The following is a 13,145-nucleotide window of genomic DNA, read 5'->3' as shown; positions in this document are numbered from 1 at the left end:
TTTTAGCGATTCCTAACCACTTTAGCTGTAAGGACCATCAATTTTGAAAAATAATCTTTGAGGCCCACAAATAGCTCACCTATATACGAATGCATAAATATATATATATATATGCATAAACAAACGCCAGTTCTCAGAACTAAAATCAATTTTTTATCATGAAATTAAACATATATTAACTTAATCACAAGTTAAACAATTTGATGTGATTTTTTAAATTACTTGGTCTTTCGTGAGAGAGTCAATATCGGGATGAAAACTGGATGGTTTTAGAATCAAATCACTTTCAACGTTCAGTTTATTCCTATATTTAGCGTTAATTATACACAAATTTAACACTATAGACTATAGAGTGTAGGTAATATTGATAAATATAATTATAACCAGAAATATTATTAGGTATATACTAAAAATATATGATAATATTTTTAAAAATCTATATATATAGTATTAAATATTATATATTTATATGATTCACGGCCCAGTTCCACGCTGCTCGAGGCCCACAAGTGGGCCGCGGCCCATGGGTTGAGAACCGCTGATCTATTTGAAAAAAAAGCTAACTCATCAAAAACACGATGAAATATCTTTCGTTTCATTACTTCATACAATGATTTTGTGTGTGTGTGTGTGTGTACACAATAAGAAGTCGAAATAATACTTTGATTTTCAACTTCAGTAAGATTTCCTGTGTGAAAGTAAATTTATAGTTTGTGAATTCAGGAAGTAAAAATTTAAAATTCTCAGCAATTTTCAAAAGTGCATGGAATAACAAAAAAAAAAAAATAACAAAAAACTGGAATTTTAACGGAAAACCGATTGTAGTTTTTGGTGTAACTCTTAAAAAAATTACATTAGATACATGCAATTTTCACTGAATGTTTGTGGAAAACGCGGGCCACCCACTTCAATATTCGCAACTCCAAGTATTAATAAAATGTTAACTGTTAGGTACATGTTTATAAATTAGAAAGGGCGTGTCATTTTAATATATTTCAGTTGTAACCTAATTGTTGATGTAGAATCATTCCACTTACCAGTACTATAATATTATAGTCATAGGTTAATGGTTATTGAAGTAGCAGTAATTCTATCTATACGGTATACATGTAATAATAATATAATTTGTAAATTGTAGACATGTAGTAGATACACTACTAGTCTGTATATACATTTTGCTATAATATTTAAAATATAAGCTACTATAGAAATGTAGTTTGTTGACATTTTTGTGAGAAATTATTTATTTTTGTCTTTTGTGCCTAGTTATTACGACGTATTTCGATAGTTCGACGTTCATGACTTTAAATATATATATTTTCTCATAGGTATACCCTAAAAACCAAAATCGATTTTTCGAAAACTGGTTTTTCCTCAATTTTTCCAAACCCAGGACCAGTCCAATACCGTCGCCTTTCCGGCCTATAGCGTATATAATCTACGGTTGCGGAGATCACGGAACACAGATTCAATAAATCAATTCAGGACTATTATAGCGACCCGAGAGTGTCATCAGTCAGGTCTTACGTTACATTAAATAATGGTTCAGGGTAACACGCCAGCAATAGGTTGGTTAGGTATTGTACTGTTGTAAGTGATGTGTCACATTGTCAATTAGTTAATAATTATTTATTATCCTTTATAATCATATTGACATATTTTGAGTTATTACTCGTTATACATATTGTTATAGTATTTGTATCATCTTGTGTGGAAATAACTAAAACTTCGATTTCCCGTAGCAAAAAAATCCAGCGGGCCCTTGGGCCTTCGTCTTACAAATTTGGAATATGAAGAGCATGCATTTACTCAAACAATTTATATCTAGATCCACCTCTGCTATAAAAGGTAATAAATAATTAAAAATATATTTATTATACTATTATGAATAATATGGTCATTTTTTAATACACATTATAACATGTATCATTTTTTAAAAATAATATATAGGTATAACCACTTATTTTAGGCAGCTTTGATACTTTTTCTTGTTCTTCAATTTTTTTTACGCTTTTCACAGCCACTAGGTACTTTTTTCGACATGATCACGATATTAATTATCTGATTCAACGAAGGACGACACATGACTGACAACAGAATAACTAATGACAAAATAATATCGAAAAACGACGGGTATTTCAATTTTCAGCCGGGCAGTATAATTACCGTATATAATATATTATTATATATATATATTATATTATTATTATTATTATATTATTACGTATTATAATTGATAAATGATAATTAATCGAGAAATCGACAGACTTCTAAGACGTCAATACGGTATCCTAGACTTATACTCTAAATATAGAGTGCGTTTTCTTGTTATTTCTGGTCCAGAATAATTATTATATTTATAAATCTATACTGATATAGTAATATCACAGTCGCCGAGCGTATGCGGGCAAACGCTGCACATAAAAATATAATCTATAATCGATCAGTGGCGTACACAGCTATTTTCAATGGCGGGGGGCATATAAAAAATTATATACATATATATTATACATTGATAAATCAAAATAATATGTTGTTTAACTAATATTTATTTTCATTATAAAACAATGTCTATTTTCCTGGGTTTTTGTCCCAACTCATCAATGACTTCTTCAGGAGTTAAATTTATATCACGGTATACCGACAACATGGTCAATCCATTTAATCTGTCCTGTGTAAATAATTATTTTTCAGTTTAAAATATAATGTTATAATATAATGGAGTATAATTTGGAATATCCCATATCTAATAATAATAATTATTAAATAATAACTTCGGTGACGACGGTCTTCTCGCCGTACATTTTTAATCGAAACTCGATTGTGACGGTAACACTGAAATTCCCTTAATTTAATTTTGTATTTATTTTTATTAATACTATTAATTTTTTTTTAAATTGTCATCATTTTTATTATACATTTTTACGTAATTACGTAAACTGAAAAAATACTAAAGGTGGGGGGGGGGGTTGAATACCTACACCCCCCCCACGCGTGTACACCACTGCAATCGATCTATAAGCGTGTTACGTGTATCAGTCATTTTCCTAGTTATTAGGTACATTTATTTTACTTTCAAGAGATTTAATTTTACTAGAACTTAGTTTGATTAATAACTAAAATTCTGTTATAACGGTAATCTGTTTTTTTTAAATCACCACATTTTTTGAAGGGCCCTCCCCGGCCTTCTGGGGCCCTGGGCCCGTGGCTCTTGCCCGTCATGCCTTATTGGTCTGCCACTGGGCACTACCTATCTTATTATTTAGTGTGTTATATCAATACATATCTTTCTCTTACGAGGAGACTGACGCTACATGGTCCGTGTTCGAACAAATATTATAAGCACATGCACATTTAATGAGGTCTGGTGTCTGGTGGTAATCGAGTCACACGATCACCACCACTGGCTCCCTTTTAAGTGTTTTTGTATACTTTATAAAATAATTTATGTTGGTAGTCCCATCAATATTATTGCTATTACTTTTAAATTTTAATCTAGTTACATTATGCTTACTGACTATGCCTACATAAAGTTATACAAATTGTTATTTTATTGCTAACTGTTATCTCCCCTTTTTTGATGGGATGTTAATTATTGTTGTGTTGTTACTTAGCTTATTATGTGTTGTATGGCTCTTTTGGAATTGTTTTTTTAACCTGATGCGTAAATATTAACATTTCTGTTGCTACATATTTCAATTTATTCATTAATACACTAATACAACAACTAGTAGGAACGAGGAAGAATATAAAGGTCCATGTAACGAAAAAAAGGCTTTGGTTCAACTTATAGATAATAAATTCATACTAAAATTTGTGTTCGTGATAAACCTTCTTTTCATATCTAATGGGAAGAGTTCCATTTCATCCGCGCGTGCTATTGTAACGCGTACAATAATTATTTTTTTTAAATATGGTTGTTTATTTGCTAATAGTTTGTAGGTATTCAAATAGCAAGCGGATATTATGCCAGTTCATTAATATTTTAATTTTGTTATTTTATTAATAATTCATATTATTATTTTTATACTTATTCAAGATTAGCTACCATCATATACTATTACATAAATCTCGGTAGGTATCATATTACATAAGATGTTTTCCGCGATTATGCAGATTATCTATCATATCTATTATCTTAATATCTGTTCGCGACGTATGTGAATTTGAATTTCGCGCCACTTCATGCCGTTTTTTGTTTCATGTTATCGTCACAGATTAATTAATTTAGGTTTCATTTAATCTGTGTTATCATTGTAGGTGATTTAGAATAACAAAACAATATTATATATTAGTGTCGTGCCCGCCAGCTGTGCGGTGTGGTACTAGCAGTCTCATGATAATGACCGTTTTTCCAGTTTTTTTATTTTAAACAATTTCAATTATGTGTCCGTGTTTTTTTTCTTAAATGTTCAATGTTCAGTGTCCAATTCAGTCAAGTCATTCTCACAGTGTCGCCCAAGTTCAGGTTTATTGAACTTTGGTGTGAGTTGACACTGTGGTGATTGAACTCGGCTGAAAAGGTTATAAAAGCCGGCTCGCACGGGCGCCTCGCTCTCTTCGTTTTTTTGCTTTTCCATTCGAGCTTTGTAAGAAACAATCTCAGCCAGCGGCCATATTGCCTTTATTATTTCATATAAACATAATTTCTCATCATTCAAGTGCTTTTCATTATTTCAACGTTCCGTGTATATGTATTGGTTTTTGTAAGTATCGTCATCATTATTTTATAAAATTGCTAATATTATTCCCCAATTCAGAGCGACCGATAAGACATACTTGCAGAACCACGTGAAGTCATTTGTGTTGTAGTTCGTTGTTTTTTGAGTTAATCTTCTGAACTGGTGGCTTGTTGGTCGTACGTCTCGGGACTGTCACACATTTTATTTGATATTGCATTCCATTTATTGTACAAGTGTGGGCATCCCGGGATGGTAGAGTTTGGTTCAAAGCCGCCAGTTAACAGACACCAGTTCCCAGGTAATCGGCTGACGAGCCGCATTAAATTGTACATTAAATTATTGCATAGTACCTTTTTTATATACATTATTATAGTGAGCCAACATAGGCCAATTTATTTTACTCTAACATTTTTGTTATTATTGTTACTCTTGTTGAGCTGGCATAAGCCAACAATATATTATTATACTTTGTGAGCCGGCATAGGTCAAATATATTATATATTTTTTTAAACATATTATTTACATATTATGTAGCGTAGAGGCGTACCTGATTTTATATAATAAAGGACATCACTTGCGAGCACAATATCTATTATACATGAACATGTTAGGGGTTGTACTTTCAAGTTTCAATGAGATAACCCCTTTCCTTAGGATGCTGCTACCTATGCATTGGTGGCAGAGATCAAAACTATTGTCAATAATTATGAGCAGGAAACTTTAAAGTCATCAAAGGACTCTCGACCAGTTACACAGATTAGTGACGTTGTGGTTGTGCCCAACGGTACTGAAGATCATCAGTCGGTTACACCAACTAGCAATTCAGCCATGCTCCCAGGCAGCTAATGTCATAGAAACACAGCCTCTGTCTCGTGTGAGTGATTCTCCGTCGTCAGATGCTTCCTTCATGTCACAAGTGTCTATGCGCCTTCCGGAAATCCCTCTGCCAATATTTGATGGTGATCTCCGCTCATGGCCAGATTTCCGGGACCGTTTTGTGGACTTAGTAATTCGCAATAAGAATATTGACTCAGATAGTACCAGATTTTACTACCTACTTGGGTGCCTTCAAGCGGACTCAAGTGAAGTACTCAAAGGGATTCCAGTGACGAAGGATACCTTTCAGATAGCTTGGAACACATTGGTAAAGTCTTACGACAAACCCAGAAAGCTGGCTTCCTCAATCATTGAGAGATTTTTGGTTGCTCCAGTGTCCACTTCAGAATCGCTGATGGATCTCAAACGTTTTTTAAGCGTATTCGATGAAGGACTAGCAATATTGGAATCATTGCACCTGCCAGACCTGTGTTCGTTCTTATTGTTCACCATCGCTTCAAAATCTCTTCCAACTCATACTCGACGCTTGTTTGAAACAGAAAATTCTGCTGAGTATCCCTCTGTTGACAGTGTGTTGGAGTTTGTAAAGAATAGAGTGCGAGTGCTGGAGAATGCTGGTGGTACTTCAAGTACTGGGAAACCGTTTGGTGGTAGCACCAAGAAGTCAAACTCAGGTTCAGCTAAGCAAGGTAACCGTCCCTCGTCTAGCCAGACAGCGTTGATATCTTCAGCAAAGGTCCAGAGACCCAAGTCTACGCCTTCCGAAAAGTGTCACTGCTGTGGGGGAGCTCATGCATTGCAAGATTGTGCAAAATTCCTGGAAGCTTCTATAGATGAGCGATACCAAATTGTGTGCTCTCACAGACTATGTTTGGAATGCTTCGAAAGTGGTCATATGTCATATAAATGCAAGTCGTCCTGCAGTGTGTGTAAACGTCGTCACCATGGGTTATTATTGCACAAGAAACCTTCTACTTCTGATCCGTTGTCTAAGGATTCCAAAGTGTCAATGTTTACCAGACATCGAAGTCAGCTTCCTTCGGTAGTACTAGCGACCGTATTACTTCATGTCAAAGATGTAGCCGGAAGTCTGCAAACAGTTCGTGCCTTGATTGATGGTGGTTCACAGATCAGTGCTATATCTGCGAGTTGCTGTCGTCGGCTAGGTCTTCGAGTGTCGAAATGGACATTACCGGTCACTGGGTTATCGGAGTTACCCGTCCCAAGTGTTTTAGGTATCGTAGATCTACATATTCAACCCCGAGATTCAATCCAACCCTCAATGTCTGTAAAAGCTTGGGTGTTGTCCTCCATCACCTCAGATATGCCTACTTCAAGACTACCGTCAACGGTTCGGGAAAAATGTGGTAACTTATCATTAGCTGATCCGCTATTTGATGTACCCGCTCCGATTGAAATGTTATTGGGTGCAGACATATATCCGATGGTTTGGTCTCATGAAGCTGTTTCATTAGGTCATGGATATCCAACTGCATTCAACTCCATTTTTGGTTGGGCAATAGTAGGTCCACTTCAACACATAAATGCTCCAAATCCTAGAGCTCTACCTGTTCAGATATCGTCGTCAATCGAGTCTTTGTTGGAGAAGTTTTGGAGTATTGAGGAACCGGAAGCTGCTCCGCCTGTGTTCACTCAAGAAGGCCATTGTGAAGAAATCTTTTGTGCAGAGATGTGCAAAAATGGCAAAGGACAGTACATGGTCCCATTGCCGTTCCGTGATGGTCAACCTGCTGCCTTTCCTGGAATGTGACAAATTGCAGTGAACCGTCTGTTACAATTGGAACGTAAACTGTCTCGAGATCCTGTGCTGTATGATAACTGCAGAAAATTTATGCTAGAATATAAGTCGTTGGGGTACATGACAGAAGCAGATTTACCAGGAGACTACTACATTCCACATCATGTTGTTTATAAAGTCGAAGAAGAGAATATGAAATTAAGGGTTGTCTTTGACGCCTCGGCTCGTTGTCAATCTGGTTCTTCGCTGAATGAGAGTCTCCATGTTGGTCCAAAATTGCAACAAGATATAATTGATGTCTTAACTGGTTTTAGAGTTCACAACGTTGCATTTACCACTGACATTTGCAAGATGTACCGCCAGATTTGGGTATTGGAAAAATACCGTGGTTACCAACATATACTCTGGAGAGATTCCCCACAACTTCATATTCGGGAGTACACATTGAACTCCATTACCTATGTTGTAAACAGCGCTCCTTATCTTGCGCTTCGGGTCCTTCGTCATATAGCTGATACTGAATGTAAGGAAGTCCCTGAAGTTAGCAAGGCTTTAAAGTTCCAGACGTACATGGACGACATCTGTGTTGGTGCACCAACATTGGAATCTGCACTATCCTTGAAGTCCGATTTAATTAAAACATTGTCCAGATCGGAACCAATGTTAAAGAAATGGTCTAGCAACGAACCACAGTTGCAATCGGATCTTGCGCCGGAAGACTTAGCAGGTGATCCCCTCAAGTTCGACCGTGGCGATGGCATTCCTGTATGCAGTGGCGTCCAGCTGCTGATCATTTTGTTTATGATATTACGGCAATTAAATCAGTTCCGTCTAAGCGGGGAGTGCTGTCAGTAATTGCGAGGATCTTTGACCCGTTAGGGTTTCTGTCACCAGTCATCTTTCATGCGAAGTGTATTATGCAGCGTCTATGGTCCACTCAATCGTCTTGGGATGAGCCGCTACCTCCGGCCATCGCCCAGGATTGGTAACAATTCATGGATATGTTAGGTTGGCTGGCGGAGATCAATATTGCACGTTGCATTGGTGGTTCCACCGGGGTACGGTACTTATTGTGAGGGTTTTGTGATGCCTCTGAGAGAGGTTATGCTGCAGTGTTGTACCTTCGGGTGACTGATTCGTCTCAGAAGGTGACTGTGTATCTTCTTGGAGCAAAAACCAAACTGGCACCAATCAAGACATCCACGATACTCAGATTGGAGTAATGTGGAGCTGTGTTGTTGGCGTCATGGTTATCGCGCATGCACCGGATACTCGCGGCACATGTAAATATTACAGGAGTTTATGCTTGGTCAGATTCAACCATAGTCCTGTCTTGGATACTAAATCCTCATGTGGCTTTGAAGGTCTTTGTATCCAACAGAGTTCATCATATTAAGACGTTGCTTCCAGCCTGTAAGTGGGCTCATGTCAGATCTGATGAAAACCCAGCTTATTGCGCGTCACGGGGATTGAATCCGGCAGAGCTAGTAAAAGCCCAGTTGTATTGGTCAGGACCGGAGTTTTTAAGCTTTCCAGTTGATCACTGGGATCTCCGTCCAACTACGATGCCAGATGACCAGCTACAGGAAGTCTGCTCAGTGTCTCTTGTGATAACGACACCATCAGAGAATGAAGAACGGTTCTCTCGGTTTTCTTCATACAGCGTCATGATCCGTGTCATCGCGCGACTACGTCGTCGTTTTATTGCCAAATGTAGGCGGCAAGAAACAGTTTCCGGACATTTGACACGTTCAGAGTTAGATGCAGCCTTCTACGTGGTAGTCAAATGCACCCAGAAATTCATGTTTAATTCCCTACTCCAAGAATTGTCAAGTGACAGATCAGTCTCTTCCAGAGTGTATGCTAAACTTAGCCCCTTTATTGATGAATTTGGTGTGATTCGTGTGGGTGGTCGGCTGCAGAATGCCATGTGCTTTTGGGATCGCAAACATCCAATCCTACTGCCGAAAAATTCCCATTTATCTGCATTGATTGTACGCCACTGGCACTTGAGTGCTTGTCACGCCCGAACAAGACTTCTGATATCACTAGTCAATGGTCGCTTCTGGATCATGGGAGTCCGACGGGTTGTCCACAAGGTCATCAAGTCTTGCATCACTTGTGTGAAACTAAGTGCAGTGAATCCTCAACCTAAAATGGCAGATCTGCCTGTGTCAAGGGTTCACAAGCTTGCCGGGCATTCACAGCAGTGGGGATTGACTACGCGGGCCCTTTGGTGATGAAGGAAACCAAGTTGCGCAAAGCTCGCGAATACAAAGTTTATATAGCATTATTTGTTTGCATGAGTACAAAAGCTATCCATCTTGGGGTTGTTTTGGACCTATCAACGGATGCCTTTTTAGCTGCTCTTGATAGATTTGTTGCCCGGCGAGGTGTTCCAACATCCATCCACTCTGATTGTGGAACAAACTTTATTGGAGCTGCGTAGAAACTCAAAGAGTTGATCAACTCGCCCTCGAATAGGGATCAATGTTTCAGTCGTCTGATGTGTCACTGGAACTTTAATCCCCCTAGTGCTCCCCACTTCGGAGGACTTTGGGAAGCTGCGGTAAAGTCTACCAAATCATTACTGATAAGATCGTTGGGGGCGCAGACTTGGACATTGGAGGAGTTTTCTACAATCCTGTGTCGGGTTGAAGCTGCACTGAACTCCAGGCCGTTAACGCCTGTCTCTCCAGATCCGGAGGACTTGGACTGTTTAACTCCAGGTCATTTCCTAATCGGTAAACCATTGATGTCAGTTCCTGAGGAAGAACTTAATGAAAAGCCTGTCAACTTACAGCGACGTTGGAAGCTCCTTCAACAAACCTTTCAATCATTTTGGCGAAGATGGTCGTTGGAATATCTGAACATCTTACAGACTAGGAGTCGCTGGTTGTCAAGCCAAGAGAATGTTAAGGTTGGAGACATGGTGGTTATAAAAGATAACCTTGCACCGCCACTACTTTAGAGTTTAGGTCGAATCCTTGAGGTGATGCCTAGTAAGGATGAGGTAGTTAGAGGAGAAACTATCAACTATTTGTAGTTAATAGTGTTGAGTGTTGATACATATTATTTATACTTAGTATTTACTACAACTGTACGTCTGAACAGGCGTACAGCAATATCCTCGTCCGTCGAGTCTCGACTGTGTTTCCGCAAATGCCTGTTAATATTGTAATTATTCGAATAAGATCTATGTACAGCCGTATAGGTATAAGCACGGACTAAGATATACAGGACTGGAAACGACGACGTTATCAATGGAACTAATGTACAAAGCTTGTTGATACAACACTAATTGACAAGTAGTTTATGAGATCGAGAGCAAATTTCAATACAACTATCATCTTACAAGCAGCACACAATATTAGAGTTAATACATTATATTATTTTTACATATTTGCATTTTAGTGTTTTAATTTATTGATGTAATAACTAAAAACTATAGTATGACATACCTGTTAATACTTGATTTGCAATAACAATAATTGTTGTGAATATTTAATATTCTATTTTGAAGTTCATACCTAAAGGTACCTACACTTACTTCGAAATTCAAATGCTGTGCAGATATTTGTGTAGGTATGCATAAAAAAATAACAACAATAATTAAATTTATAAAAACAAGAATTAAAAATATTATATGTATAAGGTACTCAAGTAATGACTAATTTAGCAGATTTTTTCTTCTTCAAATTCATTTTGTTTTGATTTTTATTTCCCATGTTTAAAAACTGTCTCATCCTTGTTGTTATGCAATACCTGACGATGAACATGAGTATTTCAGTCTTATGTTCATCACATGGAAATGTTAGTAAATTGTTATTATTTTCTAAAAAATCATCAATTGTGTCCTGAAATACACTGGGCATACAGTAATACTTAGAGAAAGCATTTTCTATTGCTGTTATAATATTATGAAAATGTTAATTTGGATGAATCAGTTTTCCTCTTGATTTCAAATTAGTAAAAGCTGCTTCAGATTTACTTGAGTAAAGTTTTCCTAAAAATATAAACTTATGTTATAATTTAATTAAAAATGTATACCTTTTTGGATTACCTATAATTGCATTTATACATACATGACAATCTGTATGTTTTAATATAATATGCCAACACACAAAAACACTAATATAATAAATAACACAATCTGTAACTTCTGCTTTGTTAGGAGTGCAATAGTTATGAATATCGCTTTCAAAAATGTCTTCTGTTACCCATTTACCTTCTTTTACAATTATATCCAAATTTTCTTGTAGTTTTAAAAGTTTATCCCCTTTAACTAATTTGTCATCATTGACAAATATACTTTTAAATTCATTTATTGTTATTTTTGGTGTATTTTTTGCAAGAACTTTGCAATTGCCTGTTTTTGGAGGCTTTAATATTGAATAAATAGATAACATTTTATGTATTTGTAAGAATGTTGGGGTCGTAGGATGATCGTTTGGAACAGTGGCTTGCCGCGACATTCCAAAAAATTGCTATACAAGTAAATTCATTTTATATTACAAAATAGGTACTACATACTAATAATTATACTTGAACGTTTAAATTAATTTTAAGTTCACTTACTTCCAATCGATCTTGATTCATTTTAGATGACAACACATAATTATAACCACAATCTTTCAACAAATATTTAGATAATTCTATGGTAGATTTTATAGAAACCCTCAAGCCATCAGACGTATTTTTTGTGAGATATTCATCTTCTGATATAAGCTTATTCTTCACAAAATTTTCCCAAGAATTGAGCCAAGCATAAGTCTCTTCTAAAACCTAAAATAATAATCATTGTAAATATTTTACATATTTAAATTCAATCTTATTTAAAACAAACATCAAAATCATGGCTGTTATTTCGTATTTCCTCAGCTGGATACTTGCGATTCAGTGCGTAAAATGTTCTATAAAAAATATCTACAAATTTCTGTGTTTCACTGCTGTTTTTTAATGACTCAACCGTCTCATGATCTTTATAAAACTCAATGCCTTTGGCCATTGAATCGCTTAAAACCTAAAATGAATTAAAAAATAAATACTAAATATATTCAAATTTGAATTACATAAATATTTTTGTCACTATTAGTTATTACTTAGGTGGCTAATTTAACACTCATTTTTGAAAAGTTATCTACAAATAAATGTTTTTTTGTGATTTTAGGACAAATTTTAGTTGGAGCCGTAGAACTTCCTTTATTATCATTTTTAAATACATCAATAAAATGACTCCACCTTACAAACGGTTTTTGAGGAGAAATCTATTAAAAAAAAATTACGTATTATTATTCAAATCTTTTTAAAATTTTAAAAACAACTCACTCCCAATGATTTTTTGTTAAATAATCGGATTCTCACATTCTTTATCAAATGTGGTGCATCCGAAAACATGAATATTTGTCTGGAATCATCTAAAGAATGAATAATAGAATTTTGCACACAGTCCATTGAACCAGATATTCCTAATTCTACCCATAATTTCCTATTTGTTGAGGCACCATCAGAAACAATACCATCAATTTTTGCTCCAGTTTTCAAGGATAGAAATAGCTTTTATTACCAACTGAGCAAGAACCATACCTAAAGAATAATACGATTAATTAAAAAAACAATTGAAAAAAATGTATTTAAAAACTCACATACATGTATACAGAACACAACCACGTAAATAGAACTTAGAAGAATAGAACATTTTTTTGTTTGTTTAGCTATTGGCAATAATAACTGTAAATTATTAAAATATAGGCTAAACACACAAATCTATCAGTAATAAACTAAGACAAATATTATAAGCACTAAATAAAAGGAAAACAAGTAAAACATTAATTAATTATCACTACAAATTAAATCAAACTAAACAT

The 13,145-nt window shown here is 35.7% G+C and overlaps 2 protein-coding genes across 2 annotated transcripts; both read left to right on the top strand.

Moving 5' to 3' along the window:
• Positions 1 to 5,589: 5,589 nt before the first annotated feature.
• On the top strand, positions 5,590 to 7,290 carry LOC111036354. The gene has a single exon (XM_022318351.1). It carries the CDS (start codon positions 5,590 to 5,592, stop codon positions 7,288 to 7,290), a length of 1,701 nt encoding a protein of 566 aa, XP_022174043.1.
• A 2,494-nt stretch (positions 7,291 to 9,784) lies between these two features.
• LOC111036353 lies at positions 9,785 to 10,249 on the top strand. The gene has a single exon (XM_022318350.1). The coding sequence runs from the start codon at positions 9,785 to 9,787 to the stop codon at positions 10,247 to 10,249; it is 465 nt and encodes a 154-aa protein (XP_022174042.1).
• Positions 10,250 to 13,145: the final 2,896 nt, after the last annotated feature.

Source organism: Myzus persicae, unplaced genomic scaffold (genome assembly GCF_001856785.1).
Source record: "Myzus persicae strain clone G006 unplaced genomic scaffold, MPER_G0061.0, whole genome shotgun sequence".
Classification (NCBI taxonomy): domain Eukaryota; kingdom Metazoa; phylum Arthropoda; class Insecta; order Hemiptera; family Aphididae; genus Myzus; species Myzus persicae.
Note: the sequence above shows the minus strand (reverse complement) of the source record. Positions and strands in the feature narration are given on the sequence as shown.

Coding starts and splice junctions, on each gene's coding strand:
- LOC111036354 (XM_022318351.1), top strand. CDS start 5,590: ATGTCACAAGTGTCTATGCGCCTTCCGGAAATCCCTCTGCCAATATTT.
- LOC111036353 (XM_022318350.1), top strand. CDS start 9,785: ATGTGTCACTGGAACTTTAATCCCCCTAGTGCTCCCCACTTCGGAGGA.